Genomic DNA, 19,059 nt, shown 5'->3' on the forward strand with positions numbered 1-19,059 from the left:
ACCTTTTTCGATCGATACTACATGACCTGTTTGACCAGCACTTCTCCAATTTTGATGAAGTCAAAAATTGGATCGATTCGTGGATAAACCGACTAACCGACCGATTTTTTACAGCAAAGGGATCCGTGGATTGCCAGAAAGATGGGAAAAAGTTGTGACTAGCGATGGACAATACTTTTGAATATTAAATTTGAAACCATTTTTACAGAATAAAGCATTAATTTAAAAAAAAACGAAGAAACTTACCGGTACTCCTATTAGAAAAAGAGCTCCACTAATCGGATCCCCATCCTATTAGCCGTAGAATAAGCATAATTGTAAATATGCTTTAGAAATAAAATGAGATATAGAATTTGGGTCTTTTAAACTTATGTAACTGAGCCTGTACAAATAAACGGTTTATATACATATGAAAAAGAGCGCCACGGACAGCACGACAAATTTGGACACGATGGATTAAAAATATTACACAACTCAAAACTCAAATCAGCTGAATATTATGCACGAAGTGAAAATACATGACGTAAATCGTACTAAGCACAACACTTAAACGAATTACGAAGCGTATACTTGAATAGCGTTTCTTTGAATACGCGTTCTCCTCTTCCCGGTTCGGCTGCTGTGACACTCGTCCTATCAATTGGCGGTCTGTTATATCGATAAGCAAGGTATATTCACCTAACTGTATATTTTAGCTTGGTTAATAAGTTATATTGTAGTATAAAAACAGCAAAAACTTTTATTTTTAATAACGTGTGTATTCGACCTTTGCGCTCGTTTGAATTTCATCAGGAAAAAATTGTAATTTCAAAATCGTGGACATTCAATTTTGAATGAATACGAGTTCATTCCACGTAAACAATCATCGATAAGAACTAATCAAATCATCGAGCGGGTAGCACATGGTGTCATGTTATAACTCTTTCGTTGCTTTATCAACAAACGAGTCGGTTCTCTCAACAAGCCACGCATTTCCATGTTCCAACGTTTTGCCCGAACCGGTCTGGTTAAACGTTATATAATTCACTCGCTCGGCGCTGGTAAAAGTTCTTTAACTTGTGGCATCCGTGAATTCTCGGCAATAGCTTCCAAAATGAGTCTGGAACAAGCGAAGAAAATTGCCGCGTTCAAAGCGGTCGACGAATACGTGAAAGACAACACAGTTGTGGGAGTCGGTAGTGGATCGACCGTGGTGTACGCGGTTCAACGACTCGCTGAGCGGGTCAAAAGTGAAGGTCTGAAATTAGTATGCATTCCAACGAGCTTTCAGGCGCGCCAGTTGATAATTGAGAGTGGACTCGTTTTGGGTGACTTAGAGCAGAATCCGAAGATTGATTGTGCCATCGATGGAGCGGATGAAGTTGACGCTGACATGGTGCTGATCAAAGGGGGTGGCGGTTGCTTGCTGCAAGTAAGTGAAGGGTATTCCGGAACAATCGTATTCAAATATCGTTATCTATTTTTTTTTCTTTTCAGGAGAAGATTGTTGCTTCCTGTGCCGATAAGCTGGTAGTTATTGCCGACTATACGAAAAACTCAAAAAGGCTTGGCGAGCAGTACAAAAAGGGTATCCCGATTGAGGTTGTACCAATGGCATACGTACCGATTCGGGACAAAATTTCCGCCAAGTACGGTGGTAAGCTGGCCCTGAGAATGGCCGTAGCGAAAGCTGGTCCTGTAGTGACCGACAACGGAAACTTCATTCTCGATTGGCATTTCCCTGAGAGTGGTGAATTCGACTGGGATGCCGTTAACCAGGACATTATGATGATTCCCGGTGTCGTTGAGACGGGTTTGTTTGTGAAAATGGCTTCGAAAGCGTATTTCGGCCTGGCGGATGGATCTGTCATCGAAAGGAGTGCCTGAAGCGGATGATATTATTCTCACTCAATTTATTCCATTTGCTACTATTGATATTTTGCTTCGTTCAATAAATAAATAACAAAAGAGCAAAACCCAAATCCGAGTCAATGATAACGCAGCTTCAATTTAAACAATATGTTTCGATTCTATTGGTATTGGAGATCGTTCACTTAAAATGATTTCTTATTGCGCTCGGGCAGGAGCGATTCTTTCGCATAGTTGAACAACGAGAGCAGTCCAAGTTTTTTCCTACTAGAGAAGTAGTTCGTCACGATGTCGTCGCCTGGAAGTATACGGATTTTATATAGTACGCATGTTCTCTAAAGTTTGATCATAGTATGAATCATAATTATCCTAGTGCAACAATACTTTTGCACGCAATAATACCGTGGTACTGTATTGGCATTTCGCATCGTGTGTTTAATTGTTTTATTAGCGAAACTTTAATTTATTCGCCATTCGCCCCTTCTAATAACAAAAATTCTTTTAATAAGAATAAAACGAAATTCAAATGCTGTAAACATGATCCAATTTGAAAATTTACTTTCTGTCTGCTTTTGTTCTTTCATACTTATCTCCATCTCCGGTTTTTCCATTTTTCTTCATATTTTGGGTAATTGATTAATAAATGGCCCACCGTCAATCAAACAGCACACATTCAGGTTCTTACTCTCTTTTTATCAGCCATTCTTGAACTAGCCTCGCATTTCAATAACTTTGGGGGCGTACTGATTTATTTTTCATATTCTAGCATATTTCCTGATTTTTATAAGTAACTAGCTGACTCGGCAAACTACGTTCCGCCCAAAATTTAATTTTCGTTATTACATTCACGTTTTCTTACTAAGCGATCGTTCATGGATCCAATCGCAGAACTGTTAATTGATTGATCTTCTAATCTACCCTTTAAACATAACCTTTCGCTATAAAATTCCTAGCACTTCTACCAAAACTCGTCATTATAATATCAGATTATTCTCGGACACAATTCTTCAATATTTACAATTATTCAATATTTTTCAACCACCTGAAAATAACATGTTTCTCCGTTATATGGAATAAATGTTTGATGCAGAAAATATGATAGAATACAGCCCTTAATCGGACAATTCCTTTCACGAGTTTTGCTCTTATCAACACATTTGGCGATCCATTTTTATTTATATGGATATAAGACGATATAGGAGCGCATTTTATCACATTAAAATTCATTTCCACTTTCGAACGAACATCAATTTCGTGTCCGCAAACATCAAATGGACTAACAACGCTTGTCAATATGTTATTGTAGAACACACGCGAATTGAAAATTTTTGATAACATGTTTGGTTGGAATATGTGTATTATTTTTATGGAACTTCCTCTCCATTCCAGAGAAGGAAGGGGTATCATACCATCATAGAAATATATCTCTCGTACCCAAAATCCATCACATCCCCAAATTGACTTCATTTGCTTTATTAGTTCTCGATTCAAGCAGAAATTTGTGTTTCATTGGTATGGCAGCCTTCCTTTAGAGAGAGGCAAAGAATGTCGAACCATCATAGAAACGTTTATCGATCCCCAAAACCTCTATATGGCAAGTTTGATTCCATTTGCTTGATTAGTTCTCGAGTTATGCAGAAATTTGTTTCATTTCTATAGCAGCCCCACCTTAGAAATGTTTCTCGCCCCATAAAACCTCCATGTTGTGATAGAATCGATGGGAGTTCTTCCAGAAAAAAATCAATCAACCGTGTATATGATATGGAGTCCCGCTCGCTTATGCACTTCGATTACTTCTTGTGCCACCTCGAATGCCAGATTATTCAGATTATTCTCGGACACAATTATCTGCTGTGTCAAAACTATCGAGGTAATCATCAACGTAGTGTAGTTTCTTCACTGCCGCTGCTCCTCGTGGAAAATCTGTTTCTTGTTCGGTTGCGTTTATGTTTTTTTACATATTGTGAATGTGCGGGGGAACAGGCAGCTCCAAATATCGCTACATCGGATACCATTGTACTCATTGGCAGCTCTGGAGAATCTCTATAAGGAAATAATAAAGCACAGCAATCTTGAGCCCGAACCAGCATTTGCAGAAACATTTCTTTCACATCTGCTGATACAGCCACTTCACGCTCCCGGTATGAAAACAGCACAGATAACAATGGCGTCAGAAGATCTGGACCTTTGAGCAACATGGAGTTCAACGACACTCCATCGACCTTTGCCGCCGCGTCTCAAATAACTCGAACCTTCCCTGGCTTCTTATCACTAACTACGACGCCTATTGGCAGGTACCAAGTACGTCGCAGATCGAAACCGTCAATTTCTTCTGTAGTCGCTTCGTGTACCACCACTTCGCTTTAAAATCTGCTACTTGCTGCCGTACGCTATCGTAAAGCTCGGGATTCCGAGCTAAACGCTTCTCAAGGCATCTGAAACGTTCCGCCATCGCTCGACTGTCAGGAAACTCAATATAGACATACTTCCACAGTAGTCCGATCTCGAATTTCCCACTACTAGTTCGACGCGTAGTTTCTTCCAAATCCTTGTATGCTCGTTCTTCTTCAATTCCTTTTACAGCTGGCACCACAGCTACGCCCAGACTCTCGACGTCAAAGAAATGCTTCGACTGGTCATGAGCGTCTACGACCCCTTGGGGCTGGTAGCATCATTCGTCATCCACGGAAAAATCCTCATCCAAGAAGTTTTGCGAACTGACACGGATTGGGACACCGAGATTCCTGTGGAGATAGCTACACGCTGGTTTGAATGGTTAGCGGTGTTGAAAAACATAACCGGATTGCGTATTCCGCGGTGTTACTTCCCAGGATACAATCCAGAAAGCATGAAAAATCTTGAGCTGCATGTGTTCGTGGATGCGAGCGCTCAGGCTTATGCGGCGGTAGCTTGTTTCCGCATTATAGATCGAGGACAGATCAGTGTTGCCCTCGTATCATCCAAAACGAAGGTCGCGCCACTCCGAGGACTTTCGATTCCACGATTAGAGCTGATGGCAGCTTTGATTGGAGCACGCTTGCGGAGAACGATTGAAGAGAACCATACTCTAAAAATTAAGAGAACTTTTTTCTGGAGTGATTCATCGACAATTTGCTCGTGGATTAAGTCGGACACCCGACGATATCGACAGTTCGTCGCGTTCAGGGTCGACGAAATATTAAGTCTAACGAACATCAATGAATGGCATCAGGTCCCTGGAACCAACGGCCATCTACCTTGCATGACGGGCCCTTTCCCCATTTGGTAGCTTCATCTGCAACGTTAACCTTCGTCGGAACCCAATGTCATTCATTGATGTTCGTTAGACTTAATATTTCGTCGACCCTGAACGCGACGAACTGTCGATATCGTCGGGTGTCCGACTTAATCCACGAGCAAATTGTCGATGAATCACTCCAGAAAAAAGTTCTCTTTATTTTTAGAGTATGGTTCTCTTCAATCGTTCTCCGCAAGCGTGCTCCAATCAAAGCTGCCATCAGCTCTAATTGTGGAATCGAAAGTCCTCGGAGTGGCGCGACCTTCGTTTTGGATGATACGAGGGCAACACTGATCTGTCCTCGATCTATAATGCGGAAACAAGCTACCGCCGCATAAGCCTGAGCGCTCGCATCCACGAACACATGCAGCTCAAGATTTTTCATGCTTTCTGGATTGTATCCTGGGAAGTAACACCGCGGAATACGCAATCCGGTTATGTTTTTCAACACCGCTAACCATACAAACCAGCGTGTAGCTATCTCCACAGGAATCTCGGTGTCCCAATCCGTGTCAGTTCGCCAAACTTCTTGGATGAGGATTTTTCCGTGGATGACGAATGATGCTACCAGCCCCAAGGGGTCGTAGACGCTCATGACCAGTCGAAGCATTTCTTTGACGTCGAGAGTCTGGGCGTAGCTTTGGTGCCAGCTGTGAAAGGAACCGAAGGAGAACGAGCATACAAGGATTTGGAAGAAACTACGCGTCGAACCAGTAGTGGGAAATTCGAGATCGGACTACTGTGGAAGTATGACTATATTGAGTTTCCTGACAGTCGAGCGATGGCGGAACGACGTTTCAGATGCCTTGAAAAGCGTTTAGCTCGGAATCCCGAGCTTTACGATAGCGTACGGCAGCAAGTAGCAGATTTAATTTTTTTTTTTGACGTAGAACGTCGGTCGAAAATGTAAACGGCTTCTTTGGTGCTTTTGAGAATGCATCAATGCATTAAACTAACGTTATGGCGAAGCAGGCGTTAAGGTTATGCTCCAAAAAATATTTCGGGAATACCAAGCATCTTGAATGTCTTACTGGAATGTTATAAGTTATTTAGGTTCGCATGCCGGTCGCAAAACTGTCTTCAACTAGGATTACATTTGCGCTAATATTGGTCATAATAAAACATTGGTACTGTTTTCGAAGTTGTTGATATTAACAAAAAGGCAGAGGAGAGTTGTGTCCGAGACACGACTGCATATTTGACGTAGGATTCCGTTAGTCTATCTGTTGATTTTGGATATGTTTGAAGAATTCGTGAAACTCTTTGATAACGCTTTGATGCCCTTGAAAAGGAACGTTTTGTTTGGTTGTAGGGTATTGTTTACTCACTCCACCAGTGTTTACCGAGTGATGATGACAGAAGTATGCTAAACAGTCGTTGGGTGATGCGTATCAGATAGAAGATGCCGAAGTGGAATGAGAAATGATGAAAACCGCCCTCTGAGGCGACGACTAGACGAGATGCCTCCTGTGTTATGTATGGATGAAATAAAGAAAAAAAAACTCACCAATGTAATGTAAGATAATTACCAATACCGAATACAATTATCAATTTTTCTCATCAGTAAAAACATGTTATTTTAATATATAGAAAACATATTTGAATTGGAAAAGGTAATTTTGTTTTATAATTTTTTACTTTCTTTACTTTGTTTTTTTTCAACCCAATGCGAATTTTAATTAGACTAACAACACCTATTGCTATATGTAGAGCATATGGGAAATCACTTTTTCGAATATTTCTTCACTTTTCCATTTTTTTCTCGCTGCATGAACTTTCCTTGGATGAAAATGAACACAACAAAACAGACAGCTTGAACCGAACGACCCATTCTCGAGCGGGAACACACCTTGGTTTTCATTTATGAAATTTGAAATAAATCGTTTCATACATCGATTCATTTTTTTTTTCATTCAGCTCGCGCAGTCCGAAGACATCGGTCGCAAATTTGTTCGCGTCTATTATAGAGTGGAGATTATACCGTTATCAGTTCGTGGCTGGTGAAGTTATTTCGCCCTAACGGGGTTCTCTTTATTGCGCGAGTGAGGAGAGCAGCAATCACTACCAGCGTGAGGAAGAAGTCCTCCACGGCGGACGCGGTGCGTGTGCCGTATCATCGCTGTGTGTGCTTTAGCATCGTCATCGATTCCATCATCGTGTTTTGGTGCGATATACCGTTGCATCTGTGCCGAGCGATTGCCACGCGGTTCGATTAGGACACCGTTTCAATTCATTCGCATTGGTGTGCGATTTAGGTATAATATATATTAGGTTTAGAAATACAAAAAAAAATAAAAATTATATTATTTTATAACTGCCGTAATGGCAGAATGTCATGTTGACATGGAGATTGAAACTACTGTTTCCTCCTCACTAGCTACAACGGGGGCTGGGAAGTCGCTTAAACGCGTTCCCCCCTCAGAAGATGTTTCTTCAGAGAAAGAGGTAATCTACCTTAACAAGCCCCCCTCAAGAAAATTGGCAAACTTTTCCTCCTCGCCCCCTCAATCTCCCGCTCCCGCTTCCGCTCTACTACCGAACTTGCCTCCCAGCCCTACTGATCCCGCTCCCGTTCAACAATCGACCTCGTCCTCCCCCTCAGTTGTTTCCTCTCCTCGTGTCAAGGTCTATCCAGACGATGCACTTGGAGCTGGTCCATGGGTTGTTTTTTTCCGGCCTAAACCAAAAGGAAAGTCAATTAATGTCATTCAGGTTTCGAAAGATCTGGCAAGATTATATTCCTCCGTGGTCGAAATCTCTAAGGTTAGACCGAACAAACTGCGTGTTGTCGTGAGTGATCGGAAACACGCGAATGCAATTGTGATCGACGAGAGATTCTCCCTAGAGTATCGCGTCTACGTGCCCTCCCATGACGTAGAAATCTCGGGGGTGGTAACTGAAACTGGTCTGACGTGCGAAATGATAAAAGAAGGAGTTGGTAAATTTAAAAGACTCCCGTTGGTAGGTGTTAAAATTTTGGACAGCCGCCAACTAGGAAAAGTATCCCAGGAAGAGGGAAAAACTAAATTCACGCCGTCAGACTCGTTTCGAGTAACTTTTGCTGGTTCCGCTCTACCTGACTACGTCATGGTGGGCAAATTGAGATTGCCTGTGCGACTCTTCGTGCCAAAGCCCATGACTTGCCAAAAATGCAAGTCAGTTGGTCACACTTCAGATTATTGTGCCAACAAGGAGCGCTGTGCCACTTGCGGAGAGCAACATGAGGGGAAATCCTGCAGTGCGACTGAGCATAAATGTCCATATTGCGGGGGATCCCCACACGAGCTCTCAGTTTGTGAAACTTACAAGAGTCGCTGGGAGAAACAGAAGCGCTCTTTGAAGGAACGCTCGAAACGCACTTTTGCGGATATTTTAAAGGGCGCTTCGCCACTGGCCCAACAACAACAACCAATCAACACACAAAATGTCTTCGCCACGTTGCCCGTTGACGAAATGGAAGCGGACACAGCTAACGGGGGCACACCGTTCATTTTCCAAGGGAATCCCCGGCGCAAAAATGTGACCACTCCCAAAGTTCAAGGACAAGCCCCTCCGGTGATACCCCCTGTTAGCATGCCTAAAAAATCGAGTGCAGCGGACAAGCAAAATCAGGTTCCTCCTGGATTCCGTGGGAATAATTCACCTTCGAATGGCCCAGCACTCGAGGGGACATCAAAAACCCCAACTGTCCCTGTTTTTCCGTCCAGTTCAACTTCCCAATCGGGATTTATAAAGTTGTCTGACCTTTTGGACCAAATCTTCAAGTGTTTTAATGTTTCCGACTCCATCAGAACCATTGTCACCGCAATGCTTCCAGTACTAAAGACAATTTTGCAGCAATTGATGCAAACATGGCCCCTCCTTGCAATGATTATCTCTCTTGATGTCTAATTTAAATAGAGAGGTCGGAGACATCACTGTTTTACAGTGGAATTGTCGTAGTCTTATCCCTAAATTGGATACATTCAAATTTTTAATTCATAACTTCAATTGTGATGTTTTTGCTCTGTCCGAAACTTGGCTTTCTTCGCGAGATGATCTCTCTTTCCACGATTTTAATATCATACGCTTGGACCGTGATGACAGATACGGAGGGGTGCTATTGGGTATCAATAAGTGCCACTCATTTTTTCGAATTGACCTTCCACCTATTGGAGGGATCGAAGCTGTTGCTTGTCATGCAAACATCAGAGGCAAAGACCTCTGTATTGTCAGCTTGTATTGGCCTCCGAGAGCTGCGGTTAGCCGCAATCAACTTGTTGACATGTGCTCACTCCTTCCTGAGCCACGATTGATCTTGGGAGACTTCAACTCTCACGGAACTGCCTGGGGGGAACAGTACGACGACAATCGTTCATTGTTGATATATGACCTTTGTAACAGCTTCAATATGACCGTTTTGAACACTGGGGAAACAACACGTGTACCTAAACCTCCTGCTAACCCAAGTGCTCTTGACCTCTCGCTTTGCTCGAATTCACTATCGTTAGATTGCAAGTGGAATGTAATCCAGGACCCCAACGGTAGTGATCACTTGCCAATCAAAATTTCCATCACCATTGGGTCGAATTCTTCTGAATCTATAAATTTGGCATATGACCTCACAAGACACATTGACTGGAAAAAATATGCGGACGCGATTACTCTAGCCATCAATTCCAGAGATGGTTTACCTCCATTGGAGGAGTATAACTTCCTTTCTCGTTTGATATATGACAGCGCGGTTCGCGCTCAAACGAAACCCACCCCAGGTTCCACTATTCGTCGAAGGCCTCCCAATCCATGGTGGGATAGCCAATGTTCCAAGCTTTATCAGGATAAATCGAACGCATTTAAAGCTTTTCGGAAACGTGGAACCATTGAGAATTTTCAAACGTATTTGGACCTTGAAAATCAATTTAAAAACTTGATCAAAGGGAAAAAACGTGCTTATTGGCGAAATTTCGTGGGAGGTTTGTCACGAGAAACGTCAATGAAAAAATTATGGAAAGTGGCTCGAAACATGAGAAATCGCTCTTCATCGAATGAAAGCGAAGAATATTCACATCGATGGATTTTTAATTTTGCACGGAAGGTTTGTCCTGATTCCGCTCCTGTGCAAAAAATTGTTCGAGATATACCACAAGATAGGTGCGATCTTGATTCCGAGTTCTCGATGGTAGAATTCTCTCTTGCTCTCCTTTCTTGTAACAATTCTGCTCCAGGAACGGATAGAATTAAGTTCAACCTATTAAAAAACCTCCCTGATGTGGCGAAACATCGCTTGTTGAATTTATTCAATCGGTTTCTGGAGCATAATATTGTTCCAGATGATTGGAGACAAGTGCGAATTATAGCTATTCAAAAACCCGGAAAACCCGCGTCCGACTTCAATTCGTACCGCCCAATAGCAATGCTGTCTTGTATACGGAAATTGTTGGAGAAAATGATCTTGTTTCGCCTTGATCAATGGGTTGAAACGAATGGCCTCCTCTCAGATACACAATATGGGTTCCGCAGGGGCAAGGGGACGAATGATTGTCTTGCGTTGCTTTCTTCAGAAATTCAAATGGCTTACGCCGAAAAAAAACAAATGGCTTCAGTATTCTTGGACATAAAGGGGGCCTTTGATTCAGTTTCAATAGAGGTTTTGTCAGACAAATTACATTCTCGGGGTCTGCCGCCTCTGTTGAATAATATGTTATATAACTTGCTTTGTGAGAAACAGTTGAATTTTTCTCACGGGGATTCGACAGTAAATCGGGTCTCCTACATGGGCCTCCCCCAGGGCTCATGTTTAAGCCCCCTTTTGTACAACTTCTATGTAAACGACATCGACAATTGTCTTACACAAAATTGCAGCCTAAGACAACTTGCAGATGATGGAGTGGTGTCTGTCGTAGGATCAAACGAATCCGACCTGCAAGAATCCTTACAAGATACTTTGAACAATTTTTCAACCTGGGCCATTGGGCTAGGGATCGAATTCTCCACGGAGAAAACAGAGATGGTGGTTTTTTCTAGGAAGCATAGACCAGCAAAACCAAAGCTTCAACTTTTGGGTAAACCGATCACTCATGCTATGTCATTCAAGTATCTTGGGGTCTGGTTCGACTCCAAATGTACTTGGGGGGCCCATATTAGGTATCTGAGTAAAAAATGCCAACAAAGAATAAACTTTCTCCGTACAATTACCGGCACCTGGTGGGGAGCCCATCCCGAAGATCTTATAATGTTGTATCGAACAACTATTCTCTCAGTGATGGAGTATGGCAGTTTCTGTTTTCAATCAGCTGCCAAAACACATCTCATTAAACTCGAGCGAATTCAGTATCTTTGTCTCCGTATTGCGTTGGGATGTATGCCCTCAACGCATACCATGAGTCTCGAGGTTTTGGCAGGCGTACTCCCACTAAAAGATCGCTTCAATTTATTATCTCTTCGGTTCCTCATCCGGTGTAAGGTTATGAACCCATTGGTGATCGGAAATTTTGAGCAGCTTACCGAGCTAAATTTTCATTCAGGATTCATGAGCTCATATCATGAATTCATCTCCATGCAGGTTGATCCTTCTTCGTATACTCCCAACCGTGTTTGTTTTCCTGACTACATCAATTCCTCTGTACATTTTGATCTGTTCATGAAGGAGAAAATCCATGGAATTCCAGATTATCATCGATCGGGGATCGTTCCTACGATCTTCAATGCAAAGTATGGGCGTGTCAATTGTGATAATATGTACTTTACTGATGGGTCCTCTATGAATGAGTCCACAGGATTTGGAGTGTTCAACGAAATTTTTAGCACCTCCCACAGTCTTCAGAATCCTTGCTCAGTGTATATTGCTGAATTGGCAGCGATACACTGGGCGCTGGACAGCGTCGCCTCACGACCTGTTGAACACTATTACATTGTAACGGATAGTCTTAGCTCTGTCGAAGCTATCCGTTCAGTGAGGCCGGAAAAGCACTCGCCGTACTTCCTTGAGAGAATACGATAAATTTTGAGTGCTTTATCCAGACGCTGTTATGTCATTACCTTTGTCTGGGTCCCTTCACATTGCTCAATTTCGGGTAACGAGAGGGCTGACTCATTGGCAAAGGTAGGTGCAATAGAAGGCGATATTTATCAGCGTCAAATCGCTTTCAATGAATTTTATTCTTTAGTCCGTAAAAATACCATCGCTAACTGGCAACGTAAATGGAACGAAGATGAATTGGGCCGGTGGTTTCACTCGATTATCCCTAAGGTTAGCCTCAAACCATGGTTCAAAAGTCTGGACTTGAGTCGGGACTTTATTCGCACCTTCTCCCGACTCATGTCCAATCACTGTTCGTTAGACGCGCTACTCTTTCGTTTTAATCTTGCCGATGGCAATATCTGTGCTTGTGGCCAAGGTTACCACGACATCGAACACGTTGTTTGGTCGTGCGAGGAGTATCTTGTTGCCAGATCGAATTTAGAAAACTCTCTTCGGGCTAGAGGAAGGCAGCCCAATGTGCCGGTGAGAGATGTGTTGGCTCGGTTAGACCTTGATTACATGTCCCAAATATATGTCTTCCTAAAAGCTATCGATCTTCGTGTGTGATTGTCCTTATATCCTTATATTCTCCTTTTTCTTTTCCTTCGCGAGAAATCAAATCCCTTCTTACTAACAATAGAATAAGGTGAAATGTAAATACATGTTAGATATAAGATAGGCTTAAGAATTGAGTATGATGAATGTGAGTGCGAATGTGAGTGTGAACATTGTCAACATATCCTTATATCCCATCCTTTTCCTGAAACAAAATGTCACCCTTCTAAACTCGAGCAAGCCGCGAGTAATCGGTTCTCTACTTCATTAACATTAGCATTAATAAAAAATGTTTATATATACTTGTAACTGTACAGATAGGAGTTTGGCTCCTTTAAACTTATGTAACTGAGCCTGTAAAAATAAACGATTTAATAAAAAAAAAAAAAAAAATCGATTCATTTTTAACACAACTGCTTCCATATACAATTTTACAATCAACCAAGCAACCTTCCAATTTTAAATTTTATTTACTAGAATTAACCGTATCACTCACCTTTCTTGCAATATAAAAATGTCCCCGACTTGCACATATTTGCAATGCCAATTTCCCTCAGGCAGCATGGTTTTGATGTCTCTGTTAGGGAACATATTTCGATTGGAACAAAAGCTCCCCCTACTTTCATGTATTTGCAATGTCGATTTCCCCCAGGGAGCTTGGTGTTGATGTCTCTGTTAGGGACCCGCCGCATGTGTCGTCAATTTCGACCAATCAGAATTGGGTATTTCCGTTAGGATAGGGGTTGAGATTTTTCAATTGTTCAATAGTTAGTTTCATGACATATATTATTTTCATCAATATAAAAAATTGTTATGGAGTACTGAAATCGATTGACGCAAAAATTTCATCAATCCATCATGAAATGACTGAGAAATAAGCGTTTGAAATTGGACAATTTTCATGATGAGCTCGATTTTCTATTTTCAATTTGTACCCCAATATGTTCCCGGAAGACGTAATCCTACGTCAAAAGAGTTTATTTCGCTTGTTTAGTCGCCAAGAAAGTAAATGTCGTTCTGGAGTTTTGTATGTGATTAGGTTTCGCTTACCAGTAGCAAAAATTCCTCCACTAAGGGTGACAGCTGCGCTTCTCTCGAGCATGAGAAAGTAATGCAACTTTTTTTTGAGGCCAGTAATATTGACAAAAGCGTTTCTTTTCAGAATAGCGCAGAATGATGAGAAGTATTTGTATTCCTAGTAGCTTCAAGCCACTAATGTATGGTTCTGTATGCATGCTATAGCAAACGCTTGTTTGGCGCTTGGTTTACGTTGTACGAACGATGCCTAGAGGTGCGATTGCTTCGAGGCATTACTAAATAATATGTAACATGATATTTTATACTTGCAAGTGTTGTCATTGTTGTTGTTTCCATTCGATGCCAAAGATATATTGATGTAGTTATGAGATGTGGAATAATGGTGCTGGTGTAACTATATATAATCGACTGTAGCCGAGTCTATGTCTATTGCAAAAAAAGGCCACCGGAATAGCATTCGAGGTAAATTTTCAATGCATTGACATGAAATAAATTGCGACATACGATCAGCTAGTGTATTGTTTTGCGAGGGCAAGAATGAATCATCAATCAATTATCGTCAAATGATTCTACAATGAAAAACAATTTCAAAGATTATTCTACTAAGCAGTTGTTTCGAAAATTTCACAGCATTATAGAATAATATCCGAAGGTATAAACAAGCGACTTATATAAAATAACAGCGTAGTTCTACGTCAACAATGCGGTCGTATCTTGGGTACAACCTCCTATAATTTTTGATTCCGTTTTCTTGATTAATTCTTGAGTTATGCAGAAATTTATGCTTCATTGTAAAGTATTTTTTTGCAACACTTGGAATATTATTTCAATATTTTGCTTGACCAAAGACTTCTACAGTAATACTCCAATTTTTTTAGGACTGCTAAAATGTACGATATTATCTTGGGAGTCAGTTATAGCCCCATATACCCCATTCAAATGATAATGAATTCCAGTGGTAGCGTTTTTTCCAAAATTAAAGGAAAAAAGACAGCAGAAATGAACGAAATTGAAGAATCGATGTTTTAATGTAAGTAGAAAATACTCACAATCGAATTTAATTCTGACTGAAGAGAAAGAAATAATAACAAAAAACATTTTCATCTTTTTGTTTCGAAATTGCCAAGTCTTGATCATAATTCATTTAGTCTTTTTTGTATTTTGTTTTTGAGTAAAAATTTTTTAGCGTGATATTACGTCTATCGGGAAAATATTGGGGTACAAATTAAAAACCGAAAAATCTGCCGCATCGCGAAAATTGTCCAATTTCAAGCACTTATTGTTGAGTCATTAGCTGATGGATTTTTGAGCTATTTGCATCAATCGATTCAGTCATTTCCTAATAATTTAATACAATGAAGAAAATCTATATTTCATGAAACTAACCATTGAACGATTGAAAAATTTCAAACATTTCCACAAGAAAATCCGGCGTTCTTATTGGTCAATTGGCACAAGCAATGTGAGCTCTTCCAGTTGCTTATTCATACACATACGAGACTGTGCAATGAATTATGGGTTTGGTTTTATTTTCTGGTGCGGTGAATCCCACGTTATCATCTTACTCTCCTTCGGCATCTTTTATCGTGCACCATCCAACGACCAATCACTATCCTTTTTCCATCATCGTTCCATTGTATCACTAGTGGAATGAACAAACAATACTCAACAATCAAACTAAACACTCCTTTTCAGGACCATCGAAAGAGTTTAAAAATGGAATTTTTTAAACATATCCAGAATTAATTTGCAATAATAGCTTAACGTAATCTTGCGTCATATGCGGTCAATTCTCGGACACATCCCTCATGTATATTTTTTTTGTTGCTTAAATTTTTAAATGTCTAATCGGAAGGGTCATTTTACTGACGAACTTTTATAAATGTTAGTGGTCAACAGAGGTATTGCGTTTTATCATTTTGCTGTAACAGAAGTTTGGAATCCACAATGAACCATTACAGGCGAATTCTTATTTGGAAAAGGATATCCAAATCTATGCTGGATGTGGTTTAAAAATCATATTGATTAGAAGAATTGGGCTGCAGAAGGAACTTTTGCTTTTCATACACCATAAAAGCTTCAAATCCATGGATTGTCTCCGGCACTATTGCGTATGATGTTTGACGACTCGGAAACTGCCCAAAAATCTCCGGTTTTCGTACAAAACAGGAGCCATCACCTCCGGAGTATTTTCACCGCTTGGATCGTCGGAGAAACACGTTAAATAAATCGATTTAAGTATTTTGGTCTCTTGAAGTGCAAACCACCCGCAGCGTGTATTTATTTGTTTGTATCTCAAAAGAATAATAATGGTTTTCTCATAATCGTAGCTGTGACTAATGTCCTGATTTTCAACTCTGACCAAATGGTATTCCTATTCCATGCTCGTGGGAATGGTAGCGGAATTGGCGCGAGTAGTGAGATATTCAATGACTCAGACTCGTATTATCAGGGCCACACCGCGTTTGATACTAGGTTGACTAGTTCATCCGGAACCCCCTCCGGTCGAAAGCTTTCTCGTAGTCGTTGAACACCAGGTAAAGGGTCCCTGGAATTTATTGAAGGACTACGCACAGCTGCATGATGCCTCGCCAGTTGTCGCATTTAATTAGATCCCTTTTTTGTGACCTTGATAAGGATCCCCTGCATCCAGACGGCCGGAAATGTTGCGATTTCCCAGATGTTCACGAATAAATGATGCAAGATTTCTGCGGATCAGCTGCGGGTCAGTTTGAGCATCTCGGCTGATATACAGGTCGGACTCGATTATATATAGTCGACCATTTTTTTCCAACAATTATTTTCAAATCCTATACATAATCGAATCTCAAGAAAACAATTTTTTCATTAATGTATGAATGTCAAACATTAATAGAAAAATAGATTTTTTTGTGATTCGGTTATGTATTGGATTCGAAAATTAGCGTTGAAAGTGAAATTGCGATTATATATAATCGAGTCCGACCTGTACCTGGACCCTCGGAGCCTTGTTGGATTTCATACTTAAGATTGCTGCTTCTATCCCTCGCGATTACGGCGCCTCTCTGTTGACGCGGGAATTTCGTCTCACTGGCGGCACTGGGGTGTTTGTGGCTGGTTGTTCGCAGAAGTGTTCGAACCAGCGTTTCAGCTAATCAGTGGGGTCGGTTATCAATTGAAAAGTCGCGTGTTTCAAATGCATCTTGGTATACATCTTTATTCCGTTCAGGCGTCGTGATACATCGTAGAGGAGGCGAAGGTTACCGATTACGGCGGTTTTCTCCTCTTCGTTAGCAAGAGAGTCAGTCCACGTTCGTTTATCCCATCGACACGAGTGTTTTAATTCCAGGTCGAGGGCACAATACCGATGACAGGCTTTATCTTTTCCCATCCCGTTTCTTTGTCGCTCTATCGCGATATTGGCGATCCTTCGATCTTCTATCTTCTTCGTGCCACGCGTATTTCTTCGATGGTGGTCGAAAGCGATGTCGGCATTCCGCACGTCAAGCAGACTTCGTCTAAACATTCTACTGATGCCGATGTGGTTAATTCTGTTCTCAGTGTAACCGTTACATGGGACCCACATGACTTTGTGTGCTGGTAGATGTGGAAAAAGCATGGCTCCAATCACTATGTCCTTGTTGCCACGAAACTCTGCAAGCATTTTACCGTTTTCGCTCATCTCGCCTAGATCGTGGCATCTCATGACGCACTCGTAGTCCGTGTTGTCGGAACCTATCATAGCGTTGAAGTCACCCATCAGGATCTTGATGACACCCTTTGGAGTCTTGCGGCATTTAGCTGGCTGCAGTAGTTCTCCTTCTCCTGCGCCTCGGCAGCGTTGATTGATGCGTAGCTTTGAATTATTGTGAGTGGCCCTCTGAAGTTTTTTCATCAACTTTTCGCTCTTTCCGGACATCGCATAGATGAATACTCAAACAAGCTTCGGCACTTTTTTTAATATGATTTTTTACCAATGATGAAAAGCGTAGATTACGCGGCAGATTTTGTTGGAGTTAGGCATTGAGCCAGTTTCAAACAATTTTAAACTGATGGCTAAAATCACTTCACGCATTCAAGTTCTACATAAACACACAGATGTTAAGTTGTTAATTAACATCTGTGTGTTTATGATCAACTTTACTCTTATAACAGCTACTCGGATTTATCAACATAAATTAACATAATGTGCTTTGTATTGATCTTATCTTCACAAATGTGAGCAATTTAATTGTTGTTTTAATTACTGAACAATTTATCTACCTACCCAATAAGGGTGTCCTCTCGTTACTCGTTGGCAAAACATTATCGTTAGCCGACAACGACACGAAAAGTGCGAATGGTACTAACCATAAGCAGAGCGTAAAGTAAGCCATCACCTGCAGTTAGGAACAAAAGAAAAAGCATATATTAGTATCTCAAACCCGTTGAATTCTATCAGCTCAACAACCTCCGAAAAGGGATGATATTGCCACTGGAAGTAAACGAACGCCAGATAGTGGTTCACTAGCAGAAGCGCTACTGCGCCCAGAAAAGATGGTGACAAAAATTTCACGAAAGGAAAATTTTTAAGAATAACGGCATGTAACACTTGCGCTCCTAGCCCACACACCAGCATAGTCCAGGAAAATCGTTCGGTGAATATAAATACGACATACAGCAGGACAGACACTACAACCATCCAGGATATGATCTTTTTCGCTATAACTGTGTATTCCTCCACCAACTCCGCCAGGTAATAAAGACCGGCAGCTGTGAAATAGAAAAATATACATGTCATAACCCGATGAGATAAGTCCGATTATCCACCAATCATAGAAACCAAAACAAACCGATCGACACCGTCACAACGCAGATCTGCACCATGAATGAGACATAGCTGAGGAGGCCCAGAAAGCTCATTGTTGCTGGCTTCCCGGTTCAGTCTTAGCACGAGTTTTTCAAAACTATAAGATAGATCACAATTAAATTGAATTCATTTTCACAGAAGAATCAACTCTTGTATCATTTGTTATGCATACTAAACAATGCGATGTGGAACTAAGCTGCACAGTCGTAGAGGAATAGAGGGAAGACAATCGCGATTCCTCGTACGGCTGTGACAGATGCAACGCGCTACCCTTTGGAAACGCGTTATCAGCTGTTTTTGTCATTTTTGTTTACAGCATCCGCGATAGCGAATATACGGTTCCCGGAATAAATCGCCACAGAAAACGACTGCAACAGAAACCACCGCTTATAAAATGTGTAGTAGGCTATAAATATTGTGGCGCGGTATTGTATTTCAAAACAAGAATTAACCGGGCAAACGTATCGCCCCAGGCAAACGTAACGCCCCGGGCAGACGTATACCGTCCGACGC

General features: G+C 41.3%; 2 protein-coding genes across 3 annotated transcripts; one reads left to right on the forward strand and one right to left on the reverse strand.

Annotated features, from left to right (window-relative positions):
- Positions 1–621: 621 nt before the first annotated feature.
- Positions 622–1,984, forward strand: LOC129764847 (ribose-5-phosphate isomerase). The gene is made up of 2 exons (XM_055764373.1): positions 622–1,411; positions 1,477–1,984. Exons 1-2 carry the CDS (start codon positions 977–979, stop codon positions 1,864–1,866), a joined length of 825 nt encoding a protein of 274 aa, XP_055620348.1. The 5' UTR covers positions 622–976; the 3' UTR covers positions 1,867–1,984.
- Positions 1,878–18,798, reverse strand: LOC129764849 (protein TEX261). 2 transcript variants are annotated; one of them, XM_055764377.1, is made up of 5 exons: positions 18,719–18,794; positions 18,530–18,643; positions 18,148–18,449; positions 17,965–18,076; positions 1,878–2,146 (listed from the first exon to the last, which is right to left on the reverse strand). In XM_055764377.1, the coding sequence occupies exons 2-5, from the start codon at positions 18,597–18,599 to the stop codon at positions 2,034–2,036; spliced, it is 597 nt and encodes a 198-aa protein (XP_055620352.1). In that variant the 5' UTR covers positions 18,600–18,643; positions 18,719–18,794; the 3' UTR covers positions 1,878–2,033. The 2 variants fall into 2 exon arrangements, with proteins under 2 accessions (XP_055620352.1, XP_055620353.1); XM_055764378.1 differs by having other exon boundaries at positions 18,507–18,798.
- Between the last annotated feature and the right edge of the window lie 261 nt (positions 18,799–19,059).

The sequence above is a fragment of the Toxorhynchites rutilus genome, chromosome 2, assembly GCF_029784135.1.
Source record: "Toxorhynchites rutilus septentrionalis strain SRP chromosome 2, ASM2978413v1, whole genome shotgun sequence".
Lineage (NCBI taxonomy): Eukaryota > Metazoa > Arthropoda > Insecta > Diptera > Culicidae > Toxorhynchites > Toxorhynchites rutilus.

What these genes read in the sequence shown, in the direction of transcription:
- LOC129764847 (XM_055764373.1), top strand. Translation starts at nt 977, where the DNA reads ATGTTCCAACGTTTTGCCCGAACCGGTCTGGTTAAACGTTATATAATT. An exon ending in GTGGCGGTTGCTTGCTGCAA is followed by an intron (nt 1,412 to 1,476) that starts GTAAGTGAAGGG and finishes TTTTCTTTTCAG; the next exon opens with GAGAAGATTGTTGCTTCCTG.
- LOC129764849 (XM_055764377.1), bottom strand. Translation starts at nt 18,599, where the DNA reads ATGAGCTTTCTGGGCCTCCTCAGCTATGTCTCATTCATGGTGCAGATC. An exon ending in CGTTGTGACGGTGTCGATCG is followed by an intron (nt 18,450 to 18,529) that starts GTTTGTTTTGGT and finishes TCTATTTCACAG; the next exon opens with CTGCCGGTCTTTATTACCTG. An exon ending in AATATCATCCCTTTTCGGAG is followed by an intron (nt 18,077 to 18,147) that starts GTTGTTGAGCTG and finishes TCCTAACTGCAG; the next exon opens with GTGATGGCTTACTTTACGCT.